The following is a 17,800-nucleotide window of genomic DNA, read 5'->3' as shown; positions in this document are numbered from 1 at the left end:
ATGCGTCTGGACCCTTCATTGCAGTCTTGTTCTCTGGACTGGTTAAATCTGCCAGATGAATGAATAGGTTCAATTTATTCCTGCTCTTTTGAAATTGACAAAAGGCTAATGCTATAACAACTTACTGTGTTATGATATGGTGGCTCCTACTGAGCCCACAATTATTAGTGATGGCTCGGCTGGAGGTGAAAATAATGTATTTTCTGCAGTTGTGCTTTCCAGCATGTGTTAACCTTTCAAGGGAGATCGGTGTGAGGAGGTTGAAGACCTGTAATTCATCACAGCATGCACTAATCTAGATAAAGAGGAATCTAATCTCTTCTAGGATATCTTCCATCCTCAATAAGGCAAAGTTGTGTTTTAGAATGTTGATCAACTGAGCTGAGGCAAATATAAGGATATCTTGTAGGGTTATAAGTGTGCCTCCCATATGTTTTCTATTTTTTAATACTTTAAATTGCTAGTTTGCTTTTCCATTTGAACAGAAATGTGTTTGAAAAAACTAAAGACAGAGATTGTGCTTATGGCCAGTGAAACTGGCTAGGTCAGTTGAGAATCATCTACATCCTCGGTTGAGGTAGAACTGGGACCAGGCTGATGCATTCTAGTCTTACCAGTGATTTCTGGAGTCATTGCAGATGAGTGGTAGGTGTCCTTCTCTGTTACCATCTTTGGCAAGAATTTCAAAGATTCTGTTTGGGACCAGGTTAACATTTATTTGGGATGAAAAAGCCCAACTCAACACTTCAACCCAGTACTGTTCCAGTAGGCGAGTGCTTCTAGCCTTGACGAAAGCTGGTGGTTGGTTATAGCACTGGAAGTCTTTAGTCCCTTCCACAATGCTTCCTAAATGCCCTTCAGCAATTTTAAATAAATGTAGTTTTAAAGTTTGCTAGAAAATAGGGTTGCCTTAGATGAATGTTTTTTCCCGATACAATTGAGATATCTTAGATAATGTGAGTTAAATCATATTAAATTAGGTTACATTTCAGGCAAGGTAACATATTTATGAGCTGGTAAAGGCTTAAAGTGAGGTGTGTATTTCCTTGCATGTTTTCTTCACCTATTGTCTGGTTTGCAGGCTTCAATGAGCACCAGTAGGTTCTAATGGGCATTGTGGAGTATGGGAAGAACAGCAGGTGACTTGCAGTTGTATGCTGTGCTGGCAGTCCACCAATGTGGAATTTTCCAAGGATTTGCACCATGATCCTCAGGTAGCACAAAGGAGGCTGTAAGGGCAACCACTCCCAGGGCTCCATCAGTGGTTGCTGTTGACCCCAAAAAAGACTGGCTGCAACAGCAGAGATGAACAGAGAGCCACCAGCCGCAATTGTCTGAAAAACACACTGGGCCCGCCAGACCTCAATCACATTTTGTAACCCACAACCTGCTACAGGTATGCTGACTGCCTCCTGCCAGTCACATAAACCAGTAGCCCAGAGGTTCAGATGAAGAACAGTGAGTACGAAATACCACAAACATCGAAGAGCAGCAACAAGCAAGTGCTGGGGTACGTCAGACAGAAGCAAACAAGAACCAGGCACAAGCCCATTCGCCACTTCTGAGATCTTCCAGTAGCTTAATCTGATTGAAGGGTTCAGCAGTACAAACAAGATTTCCATTTTAACCTAAAAAGTGTGGGAATCAATTATACAAGCATACAGGGTGGATGGCAGGACTGTGGGTCCCAAAAATAAGGAATGTTTCCTGCCCAGGAGCATTTATCATTTTGGAGCTTGTCAGAAACTCTGGTCAACACTTTAGTAAAGGAAGGGAGGCCCTTTAGTACAGTGATAATGCACAGAACCATTCAAGGATAGAGAGAAGTGCACATGCACTGTGGCACCTCTGAGGAGGGGAATCCCTATGAGGCCTGTGTGGAATTATGACTATCCAGTAGTCCGACTTTTAGGGGATCTTCACCCTGAAGTATGGACTTCTAAACTAATGTCTGGGCTTAGATGGAATTTCTCTAGAGTTGTGTTCAGCATCAGTTACAAGAGGTCTGTAAGTTAGTTCATGCCCAGGAGCAAAACCAGGCTCGAGAAACCCCATCTTTAGGTTTTGAAAGACCGTGTGATCAATCTGGGCATTTGAAGCCTTTCTGTCTTTTTTGGGGAATGTAACATTGAGTGTGCTCTCGTTGATGAAGCATATGATGATGTATGCCGTGAAAAAATCCTCAACAGGAAGTGATCCCTCATCAATAAAAGCCTTCAGCGAACTTCCTGAAGACAAGCGTTGGCGGTCAAATCAGTGCCGGTACGCGGTGGGCTTCACGTCAAACTCATGGGTGTCACATAGCAAGCGCACAGTAGATATGCAATATCTCTTCCCCTTTTGATGGGTTCAGACGCCTTAAAACAGGATTGCGAAAGAGGCCTAGCATTTTCAAAAAGATCTTCCAAGCTGGCCCCATGCTACATTTTCTCTCTATGCCAGTATATTTTTAATACATTGGAAACTCCACTATGATGCCCGACAGACAAACCATACAAACTGAATAGTTGTCTTTAAGCTGTATAGAGGTGATTTGATGAGGAATTTTAAGACGGAGTGGAAAGACATGAATGTCTGTTCAAGTGGATCAAAAAGAAAAGTTATTGTTAGAGCAGGCCATAACTGTTGTGTGTGTTGTAACTATTTCGTAAAAGTGTGTTATGAATAGTGTGCTTGTGTGCGTTATTTGTGAGTGCCTAGTAAAGCTCTAAAAGTGCTTTCTAAAATCCATAGCAACACATTTTCTTACTTAATTTAACACAACCACGATTTCTGGAAATTTCCATAAAGCTATATCTGCCAAGTCTTTACAATTGGTGGTCTGATTCTCAGTAAAACATGGGCAATTACCTTTGTGTTCACTTCCTGGCTGAAAGCTGCTTTCTGAAGTTCAAAGGCTCTCTTGGAATCAGCCATTTTAGTGTCAGCGAGGTATTTTACATCCAGCATTTCCTTCTTACACTCTGCCTCCTGGAAGGATAAAATCAAGGGGAGACTGAGTACAGATCAATAAATCCTTCCAATGTAGACCTGCATAAAAACCAACTTGGGCGGAAGGGGTTCAGGTGAGGGTTACTTTTCAGGACAGATCATAAAATAATATGGAAGGCTTTACCAAGGTAAACCTAATCAAACTTCATTGTACAATGGGGAATTTGCCAAGTGACTTGTGAATTAAAAACAGTAAGAAATTAGTAAAACTGTCTTGTTAAAAACATAAGGCATTTTCTGTTATCTAGATTCAGAGTAACTCATTGCTATCAGCTTACATTAGACCACAGCAGTAAAACATACTTCTCACTTGTCATGACTTACTATTTGAGGACCATTACAATTATTAACAATAAAAAGATGCAAACTTAATTTAGAATGTACTAATATTACAGTCCTTTAATTTCTCTTGAGACTAGAAAGACATCAGGGTGTCAATGGTATGCAACCAAAGTTAGCTATTCGAAATTAGTATCACAGCGGAAAGTAATATTTCCACTCTGGAGTATTTGATCGGATGGTGGGTGGAACTTACCCGGATACCTGCATCTCTCTCTGCTTCAGCCACTCCGATGTCAGCATCTCTTTGCACAACAGCTGTCTGGGTTTTGCCCAAAGAACTCAAATACTCCACTTTATCATAAACATCCTAAAACAAAAATAGAGTTCTTTAAATCACGGAGTATCGACTCTGCTCCCACCATATTACACAAAATAGGCTAATCTAAATAAGGCTTTTCCAGCATGCACCTGGTGAATCGCTCAAAGGGGCCGCTATGAAATGCTAAGAGCTTGCTTTAGAGAATTTTCAGTTTTATTTTATGAATGTTATTTCATTAAACGAACACTTGCTTTCTAGCTAGCCCTTATCTGTTAATTTCTGTCCAAGAAGGTTGTAAGTTCTTCAACTCACACCCCTGGATTTGCAACTCTTCCAGAGGCTGTTAACATGGACCTATCCACCCTCTCTCTTACCACTTAAATAATGCAATGGCAAGATACACTAAAGAGAACAGAAATATTACGCTCATTTCCTGCATTTCTTTGTAAAAAGATCAGCCATTGACTCGCAAGTTGAGAAAAAGGTCTATTTTGCCACAGCTTTTGTTTACTATTTCTTGTGAAATCTTTAACTCTATAGATCGAAATACAAGTGCTATTTAGAAGTAATTACCACCAAAAAAGCGAATGAGGATATATAACCGACCCTGAAAAACCCCAAATTCCTGTGGAGTTTTGCTCGTTGTATTCATATGAAAAAGCATGCATTTTCCAATCTGTAAATGTTAGTATCATGCTTCCCCCCATTCCCTGAGCTTTAGGTCTATGTTCCCGTTATACGCCGAAAGTGGAACCATCCTCTGGATGTTGTCTTTTAAGTCATTAACCCTTAACCTTTTGTGTCATTAAAATCCTTCCTGCGTCCATTTCAGCCCAACTCCTATGCCATGCTAAGCCGGTTACATACCCCAACCCCAGCAAACACTGGTGCATGTGTGTGCCTTTGGAAGTACTTCAGATCCATAGCAATGGCTGCACCGGTCGATGGCAAGAACTGCCTCACTGAATGTTTTTATTTAAAGACCAACTGTTGCGTAATGGTGTGCCCAGGGCTCGAGTGGGGGTACCACGCGGGTGGACGGCGTCCCCCCACAACTTTTACCGGGAGCTCGATAACTAAACTACAACTGAGTGCAAGCCACCTTTCGTGACGTCACTTCCTGTCGTGACGTCAGCGTCCCCCCACTTCTTTTTTTAGGACTTGTGCCCTGGGTGTGCCAAAGTATTAACAAGTGTGAACGGGGAGGCAGGATGGGCATCTTGGTGCCGTTTTATCCCCCACAGGCATTTTCAAACCATAGGGCCACTCACCAGGTAATGCCTTCAGTCAGTGAGGGTAGATGGGGTCCGGATTTGTGCCAGTATTAAAAGGGGTGCATGGCACAATTAAGAAGCATTGCGACATTCAAGATCACCTTTATCACAGATGACTTAGAAGCTTTCCTAAAATAATATCAAACTGTAGCATAAGATTAACTAGTGTTTTACACCAAAAGAGAATCGAACTGAGAACTATGGAGTCCTCAGTCTTCACCTACAGCATGAAAGATGTTATGTTACAGAATTTTATATAGTGCTCAATCAACGGTCAGGTTTATTGGCGCTGGGTAACATAGGCAAAGCACTGCAAGCATGAACTTAGGCATACGCTTGTTTGAATAGCCAAGTCTTCAAAAGATTCGGAATCGCATATAGTTGGGTGTAGATCTCAACTCAGGGGGAAGGGAGTTCCAGATGAGTGGAGCAAGAACAGAAAATCTGGAACCTCCCAATCTCTTCTTTTAAAATGAGAGTGTTATAAGGAGAATCTTATGTATGTATGTATTTTAATGCTTATTAAGCGCAGCTGTCACCCAACGGGTATCCTGGCGCTGAGATCAGTTCCACCATCTGGTCTACAATTTATTCTGCTCTAGGGAAGAGATAGGTTTTAAGGTCCCTTTTAAATAAAATCAAATTTTGTCTGCTCCTCAGTGATAAAGGTAGAGTGTTCCACATTGTGGCGGCCGTAAAACTGAAGGCGCGGCCGCCCATTCTCACTCGGTTTACTCTTGGGATTTTCACTAAGAAAGCTGAGGCGGATCTCAGAGGTCTGGCAGCCTGATACCACGAAAAGAGGTTTTGCAGTGGTATTGGTCCTTGACCATGCAGAGCTCCAAAAATCAGGCATAGAGCCTTATAGGAGATCCTCTGCTGGACCGGTAGCCAATGTAAGACTGCCAGAGCTCCGGCAGAAGAAGCCGAGCGAGGCAAGGACAGGGCTAGTTTAGCCGCCATATTTTGAACCCTTTGTAATTTAAGGATCAAGACCTTTGGGGCTCCTAGAAGTAGTGCGTTGCAGTAGTCTAACCTACTGAGAATGGTACTACGCACTACTTCTACTCTGGCTTCCCGCGGGAGAAGCGGCAGTATCTTCCGTAGAGCACGGAGCAGACCCATACATGTCCCAACAGTCCTGTTCACCGAGACGTCCAATTGCAGGTTTGATTCAAACATGACTCCCAGATTGCGGGCCGAGTCTGCCGCCTCCACCGAGCCTGGAATGGAAATAGGCCAAAAGTCTTCCGGCAATGGGCGAGGGAGTCGGTCTGAAGAGCAGTGCAATATCTCCGTCTTTGCGCCATTGAATTGGAGTGAATTGGCTTGCAACCACTCTGCTGTGGCCGACATACACTGATGGAAAGTGTCCCTCGACACTGCCTCTGAACCCTCAAAAGAAAAAATCAATTGGGTATCATCGGCATAATTGATGACTTGAATACCGAAAGACCTTATAAGTTGCATCAGGGGCCGGAGGTACAGATTAAAGAGAATCGGACTTCTCGCCGACCCCTGGGGGACACCCTGGTTCACCTGGCGTATGGCAGAGCGGAAAGGTGGTAGTGTTACTGCCTGTTGTCTATTATCCAGATATGATGATAACCAGGCTAGTGCTGAGCCCGTTATTCCCGCATCACAGAGACGGGGTGGACCTAAGGTTGCGACTGGGAGTGTAGTATTTTTTTTTATTATTGATGATATAAAAGGAGGACGTTTGCCATGCAGAGATTTAAAAATGATACAACCCGTTTTAAAAATAAAATGCTGTTCCACGGGAAGCCAGTGAAGCTTTCTCAACAAGGGGGTAATATGGCAATGCCTAGGCTGTTGAAAAATAAGCCTGGCAGCCTGTTTTTTTAACCAATTTAAAGTCTTTGGTTGAGGCCTTTTGGGAGGACAAGATATAAGGAGTTGGCATAATCTAATCTAGAATTGACTAAAGCCAAAATGACCTGAACTAAGGCATCAAATGTGAGATATTAGCCAATCTTCTTAATGTTTTGCAGCTGTATGAAACAGGAGGACGTTACGCCTCCCTATGGCATTTGAAGGATAGGTTCAACGATGAGGACTCCAAGACTCTTTACTGAGTTCTTAGGTTGTGTGTATGTGTAAGGGGGGGTGGGAGGATGAGCTCCATCGTGGGGGGGGAAAAAGAATAAATCCACAGATGGGCCTTATTGTGTGTAATAACTATTTGTCTGATCAGAGTTGAGTTTAAGTTAATTACTATTCATCCAGTCTCAGATATCCTTAATAGTATTTTGGAAGGTTTCCATGGATTGCGGGGATTGGTCAATAGTACACAACAGCTGCAGATCGGCCACAAAGTGCAACTCTGGCTTACATCTCTTTTAAAGAGTGCACCAGCAGACGAATATATAGATTAAAAAGATGTGGGGACAAAGAAGATCCTTGAGGCACTCTGCAGGTTAAGCAGACCGCGGGAAATTGAAAGGGACAGCCGGACAGATTTCTAACAGTCTTTCAAAAAGGAAACAACCCAGGCTAAGCTCTGAAGACCTGCGGCCCTGACACGGCCCATCAAGAGCTCATGGGTAACCGTGTCAAAGGCCGCAAACAGATTGAGAAGGGCCAACGCCTGGGTAATGCCTCTGTCAGCTTCTTCCCGCATATCATCTACAACTGAGAGATGGACTGTTCCAGTTGAATGAGCTGGCCGAAATCATGCCCGATGTTGAGTCAAGGAAATTAGATTCCTCTAAAAAGGAACAGAGGTGACTGGCAACATAAGCCTCCAGCACTTTTGCCAAGAAGGTAACCAGGAGATTGGCCGATAGTTCTTCAAGATCCATTTTGTTTTGCAGCGGGACCACTATAGCCTCTTTGAAGGTGCTGGGTACCATATCTTGGTTAAGGAAATAGTTGAGGTGGGAAATGGCTGTCAGGGAAGTTAGAGAAGACCTTTAAAATTGTTGGGGGGCAAGTGTCCTTGGGGGAGCCCGATTTGACAGCTAGTTTGAGTAGATTACTATCTTCAATAAATGTCACGTTAGGAGGAGGACTGGCAGGAATGCTAACCTTAATTGTCCCAATCTTCTCAACGAAGAAGGAATTGAGAGTATTGAATGGATCCTGTGCTGTTGGATGGGGATAATCGCCCTGTCGGCATCGGACAATTCAAGAGACTATGCAAAAAATGTCCTTGGACTTATTCAGAGACCAAGATTTTGTTACAGAAGAAACAGTCTTGGTTTGTCTGATTCATTTGTTATATTTTTTAAGATAAGAGAAATAGGCTTCCTTGTCCTCTGTTGGGCAGTTAGCAGTTAGTCTGCCATTTACGTTCTGCCCGGCGGAGGGTTGATTTTTCTATTTTTAGGTCTTCCGAGAACCATTTGGATGCCTCATGGCACCTAGCTTGTTTGGACTTTCGGAGAGGAGCATGTATGTTACTGGCTACTGTTAGTCAGTTGAAAATATCTTCTACATGAAGGTCAAGGCTGTCATGTGCAATGGGTAAGGTGATGTTTAATGATTCAAGAAAGGAATCAAGGTCTACACGAGAGCAATTTCTACAAAGAAGTCCAGGGCATAGAAATGATTTCAGAGGGGTCAGGCCAAGTAAAGAAAATGTAATAAAGTAATGATTTGACCAGACACACATGGATGCAGTGATATTGGTTACTGATAGGTTAATGGACCATACCTAATCTAGCGTATTGCGTTTCACTTGGGTGTGTGAGTGCATATGCTGTACTACATTTAAATTGCTTAGCAGGCCAGTGAGTTCTGTAGATGTATGCCCATCCACTTCCTCATTGGCCCAATAATTAAAGTAGCTAATTATCAAGATTTTAGCGTGATCAAAAACCAAAGGGGATACAGAATCTGCGAAGAGTTGTGTAAAGTGTTGGATGTGGCCCGGGGGTCGATTGATCACTGAACAAATGAAGGGTGATGTAGGAGAGGCAAGCTTAATTAGGAAGCAGTCAACTGCATAGATGAAATTTAATGAAAATTACATTTTTAGAGTGCTCTACTACCCAAGGGTGTTTAGGTGCTAAACAGACAGGTTACAAATCTAAGCAGAAAACAGGAGGTCTTTAGTATTGAAAAGCCAGGTTTTAAGAGCCTGGCAGAAAGAGAGCAGGTATATTTTTCTCTTAAGATCTGGGGGCATCGAGTTCCAAAGCTTAGCAGTACAGGTAATAACGCTCCTGCCACCTCAGTTAGTTCTTTTAACTCTGGGTACTACAATATTATGAGCCAATGAAGATCTACTGGGGGTGTACCACTCGAAAAGTTGTTTAAGATACATGGGTCCCACATCATACAGCACCTTAAAGGTGATGCAGAGGGCCTTGAAGTCTATACATTTTTTGATAGGAAGTCAATGAAGCCGGGAGAGTCCCTGGGATGGCAAATGAAACTAGGCTAAAGAATCAAAAAATTCTTAATTACAGAAGCTATGGTCCCAACTATTTTGCTCATGGACCTATTCATCTCAAGAAGGTAGTTGTCTGCAGCCGCTAGGATGCCCAGAGAGGATTAATCTATTAGCCAGGTTTCGGTTAACAATATAATATCCGGGGAATAAAATTTAAGGAGATGAAAAGTTTCGATCTGGTGCTTAACCATAGATCTAGCGTTTAGGTAAGTAGCCCTGATTTCGTCCTTTTTAAGTTTGAAGGATGTGGAATTCATAGTTGATCCTATGGTAGAATCAGTTGGGTTGGGCAAAACGTAGGCAGCAGATGTGTCGTTTAGGATATCTTTTGCAATTTATTAAAAACATGGGGTGCTAGTTGATAATGTGTTGAGTACAGCTTTTTGAATGCCTCTGAGGAATAAGGAGAAAAAAGGGCATGGTGACTACCGCCATGCCCCAGCCGGCAGCGCGCTGATGGCTTGCCATCGGCACGGCAGTGTCATGTCCACACAGCTGCCAGCATGAAAAAAGGGGAGAGCTCTTACAGACTCCACCTCTTCTCTTCTGATTGGTTCCTTCTATCTAATCAGCAAGGACAGTGGCCATGAATAGTATTTCTTGGGAATGAGGGAGTAAATAGAGTACACTCCCTTGCCCCACTGGTGGTAGTGCATTGGTTTTATGGCCCTTTTCAATGGAGAACTTGGACCTCTTCCACCAGAAGGCTGAGATGTTCCCTGCAGAGAATGTGCCCGTGGGGTGGGTTGCTGGGAGGGGGTGTGAGAAATTCTAGGAAGTAGCAATGGTAGACCAATGATAAGACGCCTTTGTCTGGTGTGATTTTCTGCCAGCAAAGAAAGAAATTTAGCAGCCTGACCCGAACAGAGGTTAGGTGATCGGGGGAAGGGGAGGGGAATCATTGTTTGGAGGTGGAGACCTGCCCCTTTTGTTGTCTCTGAAGGCACCACTAGCGCACCACTGGGGTGTCTGATGGTGGTAAGTCTGCAGCAGCCTTTGGTAGGAGTAAGAAGGGTCTGGGGAGGTGGCCTTGGGGCCTGCCGTATACGGACTGGTGTCTCGAGAATGAGCCCCTAGGGGTTGAGATGTGGAGGGCACCTATGGATTTGGAGGTGTCGGTGACCATTATCTTTTCCAGCATCTAGTCAAGCTGCATGCCAAAGAGGTGTAAGCCATCGAAGGGCAGGTTGAGCAGGTGCTGTTGGACCTCCGGTCCAAAACCCAAGAAGAGGAGTTACGCATGGCATCTAAGAAGGACACTGGTGTTAACCCCTCGTACCGATATGTCGGTACATCTAGGGTACAACAGATGGAGGTGTTTAATATGGTCTTTTCCTCTGCCACCAATTCTCCCCCACTCCCTTTTCTTGCAGTCATCTGGGAGGTTCTTAATGAGCTCCTACCTATCATCCCATTGTTCTCTATCATATCAGGAGAGCAGGCTGATGGAATAGGCCATCGTCCTGTGGGTTGAAGCTCACTCTTCTGAGCAGCATCTATCTTTTTGGTGTCTCTGTTTAATAGGTGAGCATCACTCAGGGCCTGAGCATTGGTATGGACAACAAGGGAATTAGGAGGCAGTGACCCCTGATGTAAGGCAAGTCATTGAGAGAGGGAATATATTTTTTCTTCTCCTGGGAAGTTATTATCCTCGCCTTGAACGGTTCCTTGAAGGTGTCTGTGGTGGACCCGAACATACCCTTCAACATGGGAAGGAATAGGACTATTTTTTGGGACTTGGGACAGTGTCTCCACCAAGAAAGCATCTTCATCATTGAGGACATGCATGTCCAGTCTATGAATCATGGCCGCCCTCTGTATCACCTCATGATACACTGTGGTATAATTTGGGCATTATGCCCAAACCGGAAAATGATTCAGTTCAGGTGCGCACGGTGCGCACAGAGGATCAACATTGCAGTCGTCCCAAAGGTCATCGGTGGACACCAGATCAAACGGTGCATAATAAAGGTTGGTAGGGTGAAAAGGGTTCCCTTCCCCTAAAGAGGAGAGAGGGGAACCCTCAAGTGAGTGTGGAGGCAGTAGTGGAACAGTTGGTGGTGGTAGTGAAGGGTGGGGCGTCTGTGGAGGAGAAGGGGCACATGAGAGTGGGCTGGTGCCCCTGTCCTTTCAGCTTTTATACTTAGGAGCTGGGAGAGGTTTTGAAGCCAGCTGTTCCTCTACTATGCCACTGTGGGCCTAGGATGCAGCTTCGAAGACATCTTTTCAGTCTGAGGATGTAGAAATAGACGCCTCGGTCTTGCATCAATCTTCATTTGGAGCAGCTGAAGGATAGGTTGCTCAGAGTAGTAGGAGCTTTTCCTTTGAAGGCGTCGTTGCTCCCAGTGCCTCATAATGGTCCAAATTTCGATGACAATGTGTGCTTAGGGACAGGTTTCAGAGCCAGCATCAAAGGGGCCCTGCGCTTTAAAGGAACCCAAAGCTTATGAGGCATCATTGGGGTCAATACCGAGAGGAGTTGGCACCCGCAAGTAGGAGTGTTATTTGATCTGAAGTCTTAGCTTAGTACCGACTAGAGCCGAAAGCGGAGGGGGCCCGCAAGGATGAAAGGCTGAGTCTTTCTGGAAGGACTTTACTCCTGAACCCCTTTTGGGGAGTGGGTGGGTTGTTGGAGTGCTTTGCATTGAGGCCATTTGGACGGCCTGGTGAACGTTTGTGTCATCCACACTCACAGTTCTGTCCAAGGTCTGGAAGGAGTGAAGTGGTGGCAGCCTACTGCTCCTCTTTCTCAGGGCGACGGCTGATGGGGCTGAATGCCCAAGCGGCCGGCTTTTTCCCCTTTCTTGATGTCGGGCCAAGGGTGCTATTGGAGGCCCGATGTTGCAACCTCTGGTACAATCCTGGTACCAAAGAGACTTTTTCAAGTGGCCTAACGGCTAGAGTCGACCTCAAAGCTGGGGAACCAGGTTCAAGTCTCGGCAGGGACAGCTCAACATCCTGTGATTGTGGGCAAATCACTTAATTTCCCCGTGCCTAGTAAAATGAATGTGTCCGTCTGTAACACAACTGGTGCTCATCTAAAGCGCTCTGATACCTTCAGTCGAGTTTGCACTATATAAAACTCCCCCCCCCCAAAAAGGCATGCCTTGCGCACACACTTGCCATGGTCGGGGGAAAGGAAGAGGTTATACATCTTGTGGTGGTCAGTCCATGGGAATTTCTCATGGGACTGAAACCAATTCTGGAAGGGTGTACTTTCCACCACTTTGGGTACATTCTCCATTAACAAGTCCTTGAAGGACAAGGGACACACAGACTTGAGGAGGGTCAGAGGCCTGCCGGTTAGGAGTCAATGGTAGGTCAGTATACGAGAGCGGACACCTCAAAACATAGACGTGTAGTTTCTTCTACCAATATCGAAGTTGATCCAACCGGTTGTGCCTGAACGAAAAGTGTGAAAACTTGCCGAACTTGGAGCCCCGTCGGTACATGTCCGAATCAGATGGCAGACAAAAACAATTTAAGATGGAGTCCGTGCCCATGCGCACTGCTAACTAGGGGAGGAGTCACCCAATTTCTTGGAAGGTAGAAGTACGCAGATCACGAGTATTTACTGCAAAAAATTCCACTAATACACATTCCCTCCTCAGGATGTTATTACACACCACACTCCACTCCCGTAAGTGGAATAATCTTTTCCCCTGTTGACTAAAACATCACTAACTTTTATCTTTAGATGGATGAACTAACATACATCTACAGAAGGGTATGTGACTGATAATATTGGCTAAGTATTTGGTTTCCAATGCTGAAAAAGTCAATCTGTTTGAGACATAGCGCTCCAACCTTTGCACCCTTTTGGTCTTTTAGGGAATCAATGCAATGTAAATTAAAAGTGGCGCAAAGTGGTATACTAAACCTTGTCAATGTAATACTGAAGTGAAAAGCTGCAGACACGCAATCTTACCTCACTTGCCAAGATAAATCAAAAAGGGTGGTGGTTGGAGGGAAAAAGAGAACAACATGGCTGCTCCATAAAGAGGCTCCAAATCCTGATAAGAAAACAGTCAACATTTGACAGAACCGTCAGTATTGTGATCTACCTAACAGGCAGGATCTGAAAAGGCACGCTAGGAACCAGCACATATGTGCAACATTTGAGACAGTGATTGCACCAAAGGTGGCAGTGGAGAAGGTGGATGGCTGCTGCCTCATTGGCTAGGCTTTGGACATCAGAGACTAGGCCAGATATGCTGCGGTGGAGGAAAGACCTACCACCTAGACTGTGGTCCTGTTGGCGATCTGTGGAGATGCTGAGGGTCAGTATTTTTATCATGTGGGCACAAAGAGAAGCTGAGCAAGAGCAGCAAATGAGATTAGCTCTGCACCCCCAGCTGGAGTTGAGAGGGCCAATGGGCCGGAGAACACTGAGGCACACAAAATGAAGAAGCTCTTCAGATAAAGTGCTGGAACTGATGTACACAAAGAAAGAGGACTTGGAAGCCCAATCCCACTGTAAAAATGTACATATTACTGGGGTTCCGTTTCCTGCTTATATGGAGAAGATTGAGCACTAAATGGAGAAGCGGATTAAGAAAACATCCAACAGGTCACAATTATCCTCCCTTTTTATAGTGGTGAGAGTATACTGCACAGTAGCGCCCCACTTCCCCAAGCGAATAATCACTTGTTTCTTGAACGACAGACCGAGATGTCACACTGAGGATGGTATGCCAGAAAAAGACTTGTAGTTTGAATGTGTATTTAAGTCTATACTCCCTAACATCACAATTGTGGTGCAGGAAGTCACACAATCATTTACTGCAGTCCAGAAAAGACTTCAACAAATGCAAATGTGCTACACTGTGTTGTAGCAGGTCAGTTTAAGGATCAGCCATGAGGTAAGGGTCCAATCTTTGTGGACTCATTGGGGACTATGAAATTACTCAAAACGCTGAAAAATTATCGAAGGCCGACCCACCCAGTTGCAATGTAGTCAACACAGTTGTCAACTTTAGAAACTGAGAATTGTAGCCCATAAGAAGCCCCCCGAATCATTTAAAAAAAAAAAAAACCCAAATCCTAAGGCATCAACATTTTGTTATTTGGGCTATTTTTTATTAATTTATGTCATTAATTTATAGTTAAGGAAATTCGGCCCTACAAATTCATCTTAAGGCACCGCAGTTAAAGAAGACTGCTTTGCCCGTCATCTGGTTTGCCTCAAATTGGGATATAGACCAATCAGAGAAATGCCTAAAATGTATTCTATGAACAGCATTTCAGCAATCACTTAAGGTTGTAATATATGGGGATATACTAATTGTAAAGCTCTGAAACAAGCTGAAAGGAAAATGCTACTTACCAGTATGTATCTGTTCTTGGCATGTAGGGCTGCTGACATTCATATCTTTGCATAGATCGCCACCTAGTGTTGGGTCTGGATGATTGCACCTTGTTGTCTTGGAAGAGTCTTCGAAGTATCACAAGATAGGTGACTCCTCCCTTGGACTACAGTGCGCATGGGCATCCACTCCATCCTTAGATTGTTTTTCGCCATTGTGGCAAAGATGGAGTATAGTAGAGTAAAAGATGGCCACGCAAAGAAAACCCTGCAGCTGTGACAGGCCCCGGGGAGGAGGGTGGGCGATATGAATGTCAGCAGCCCTACATGCCAAGAACAGATGCATACTGGTAAGTAGCATTTTCCGTTCGAGGCATGTGGGCTGCTGAATTTATATCTTTGCATAGACTGTATAGCAGTACCTCGTCTAGCGGTGGACGCCTGCCCCAGCTGCAGCAGTTAGAAAAAGAGTTTTAAGGACAGCTTGGCCTATAGCAGCTTGCTGCTTTGATTGCACATCTACACATTAGTGTTTAGTGAAAGTGTGTATGGTAGACCATGTAGCTGCTCTACAGATGTCTTCTAGTGGAATGTTTCCCAGGAAAGCCATGGATGCCCCCATTTTGCGCGTGGAGTGTGCTCTTGGGGGAACTGTTAGAGTGCGTTTAGCTTTGTGGTAGCATATTTGAATGCATTTAACTATCCATCTGGCTATTCCTGATTTAGAGATGGGGTTACCTTTATGTTGTGGTGAAAAAGCAACAAATAGTTGCTTTGTTTTCCTGAATGGTTTAGTTCTGTCAATATAATATAACAGGGCTCTTCTTACATCTAGTGGGTGTAAGGCTCTCTCAGCTACTAACTGCGGGGTTTGGAAGAAAACGGGCAGTTCTATTGACTGATTGATATGGAAAGTGGATATGACCTTTGGCATGAACTTAAGGGTTAGTACGTAGTACCACCTTATTAGCATGTATTTGCATATAAGGTTCCTGAATCGTTAGAGCCTGTCACTCACTTACTCGTCTGAGTGAAGTGAAGGCAATTAAAAATGCCACCTTCCATGTTAGAAATTGCAGTTCACATGAGTGAAGTGGTTCAAAAGGAGGTCCCATAAGTCTGGTAAGTACTATATTTAAGTTCCAGACCGGTGAAGGTGGATGTTTGGGGGGGATTATCCTTTTAAGCCCTTCCATGAAAGCCTTGATTGCTGGAACTCTGAACAGAGACATGTGTTGTCTGTTTTGGAGGTATGCTGCTATAGCTGCGAGATGAAGTCTTATTGAAGAGTATGCTAGATTGCATCTTTGAAGATGCAACAGGTAACAGATAATGTTTTGTATTGAAGCGTCTAATGGATTGATTTGGTTATTGTTGCAATAGATTACAAATCTTTTCCACTTGGCTGCATAGCATGCTCTAGTGGTTGGGGGTCTCGTCTCTTTGATAATGTTCATACAATCAGGAGGCAAATTGAGATATCCAAATTCTAAGACTTCAGGAGCCAGATCGCTAGGTTCAGTTGATGGGGATCTGGGTGCCTGATTTCTCCATGGTTCTGAGTTAGAAGATGTGGCGACAGACGCAGTCTTTGGTGTGGAACCACGGAGAGTTATGTTATGTAAAAATTCTTATAGAGCGCACTTACACCCGGTGGTTTCTTGACGCTATGAGCACGTGGAGACAGATGGAAAGGAAAAAGGGGGGTGCCAAAGAAATGGGCCAAAAGTAATTTAATCAAGTGCTTTACCAAACAGGTGAGTTTTCAGGAGAGACCTAAACTGGGGGTAAGAGGAGGTGAGTCTAAACTCTAAAGGGAGTGAGTTCCAGAAGGAAGGGGCGAGAAATGAAAATCTAAGCCCTCCATATTTCTTGCGTTTAAAGGTGGGTGTCCTGAGCAGGGCAAGATGGGAGGATCGAAGATTGCCGGAAGGAGCGTAATGGTGGAGAAGAGAGGAGATGAAGGCTGGGCCAAGACCGGCCAGGGCTTTAAAGATAATACAGCCAAGTTTGAAGTTGCAGCGCTCAGTTACCAGAAGCCAATGAAGGGATTTTAGCAGGGGACGAACATGTTGGTGCCTGGGCTGGTGGAAGATCAGTCGCGCGGCCTGGTTCTGAACCAGCTGCAATCGGTTCAGCTGGTAGGCCGGAATGCCAACATACAGGGAATTGGCATAATCAATCCTAGAAATTACCAGGGCAAAAAGAGCAAGAGTGAGAGCCTCTGTGGTAAGAAAGCGGGATATCTTGCGGATCTTACGTAGGTGAAAAAAGCTAGAGGAAACCACGGCGTTGCTCTGGGGCTTCATTGAGAGATCTTTACAGATGATAACCCCAAGGCTTTTAGCAGAATCCACGGGGCGAGGAGGAAGGCCCAAACGAGGAGGCCAAAAATTGGAGCTCCACGGATTGGGGGCACCCCCGAACAAGACCAACTCGGTCTTGTCGGGGTTAAGTTTCAAATGGTTTGTCCCCATCCAATCGCTGATGTGGCACAGGGTAGACTGAAAATTGTCAATGGAATGGTCCGAAGAGTCGATATCAAAGACGAGCTGAATGTCATCTGCGTAATTGAACGCAGTGACATTACTACCTCGTAGAGAGCGGACAAGGGGGGTAAGGTACAAATTAAAAAGAAGGGGGGAAAGGGAGGAGCCCTGCGGGACGCTACACGTCAACCTAACCTTATCGGCCGAGAAGTGGGAGAGACGGACAGCCTGGGAACGGTTGCTCAAGAAAGAGCTAACCCAATCAAGGGCTAGCCCCTGTATGCCGGCCTCCTCGACACGGCCGACCAAGATGTCATGGTCGACCGTGTCGAAGGCAGCCAACAGATCCAGTAGCACCAGGACCTGGTTGGTCTTAAGGTCCGCCCCCCTCCGCAGTTCCTCCATCACTGAGAGAATGACCGACTCAGTTGAATGGGCAGGTCTAAAGCCAGCCTGTTGGGGGTGGAGGAACTGCGAGCTTTCGATGAATGAGCTCAAAAAGTTTGTGACATGGGCCTCAAGTACTTTGCTGAGGTAGGGAAGTAGGGAGATGGGACGGAAATTACTCATAAGGGACGGGTCGGCGTTGGGTTTCTTAAGGATGGGCACCACTTCTGCGGCCTTAAAGCAACTAGGGACCAGGCCCACTCTAAGTGAGTTATTAAGAAGGGACGAGGGGAAGGACAGGCGGTGAAAGCCTCGCGTAAGACATAGGGAGGACAG

General features: G+C 44.9%; 1 protein-coding gene across 4 annotated transcripts in view; it reads right to left on the bottom strand.

Annotated features, from left to right (window-relative positions):
- The window catches only part of FLOT2 (flotillin 2), a 309,213-nt gene that overhangs the window by 69,433 nt on the left and 221,980 nt on the right, over positions 1-17,800 (bottom strand). For all 4 annotated transcript variants that reach the window (XM_078680086.1, XM_078680085.1, XM_078680088.1 and 1 more), the window contains exons 6-7: positions 3,527-3,640; positions 2,851-2,970 (exon numbers count right to left, since the gene is read on the bottom strand). In XM_078680086.1, coding sequence (XP_078536212.1) covers positions 2,851-2,970; positions 3,527-3,640 — 234 coding nt within the window. The remainder of the gene's footprint in view (positions 1-2,850; positions 2,971-3,526; positions 3,641-17,800) is intronic.

This window comes from Lissotriton helveticus, chromosome 3_1 (assembly GCF_964261635.1).
Source record: "Lissotriton helveticus chromosome 3_1, aLisHel1.1, whole genome shotgun sequence".
Lineage (NCBI taxonomy): Eukaryota > Metazoa > Chordata > Amphibia > Caudata > Salamandridae > Lissotriton > Lissotriton helveticus.
The sequence above is the reverse complement of the archived record's forward strand: the minus strand, read 5'-3'. Positions and strand labels throughout refer to the sequence as shown.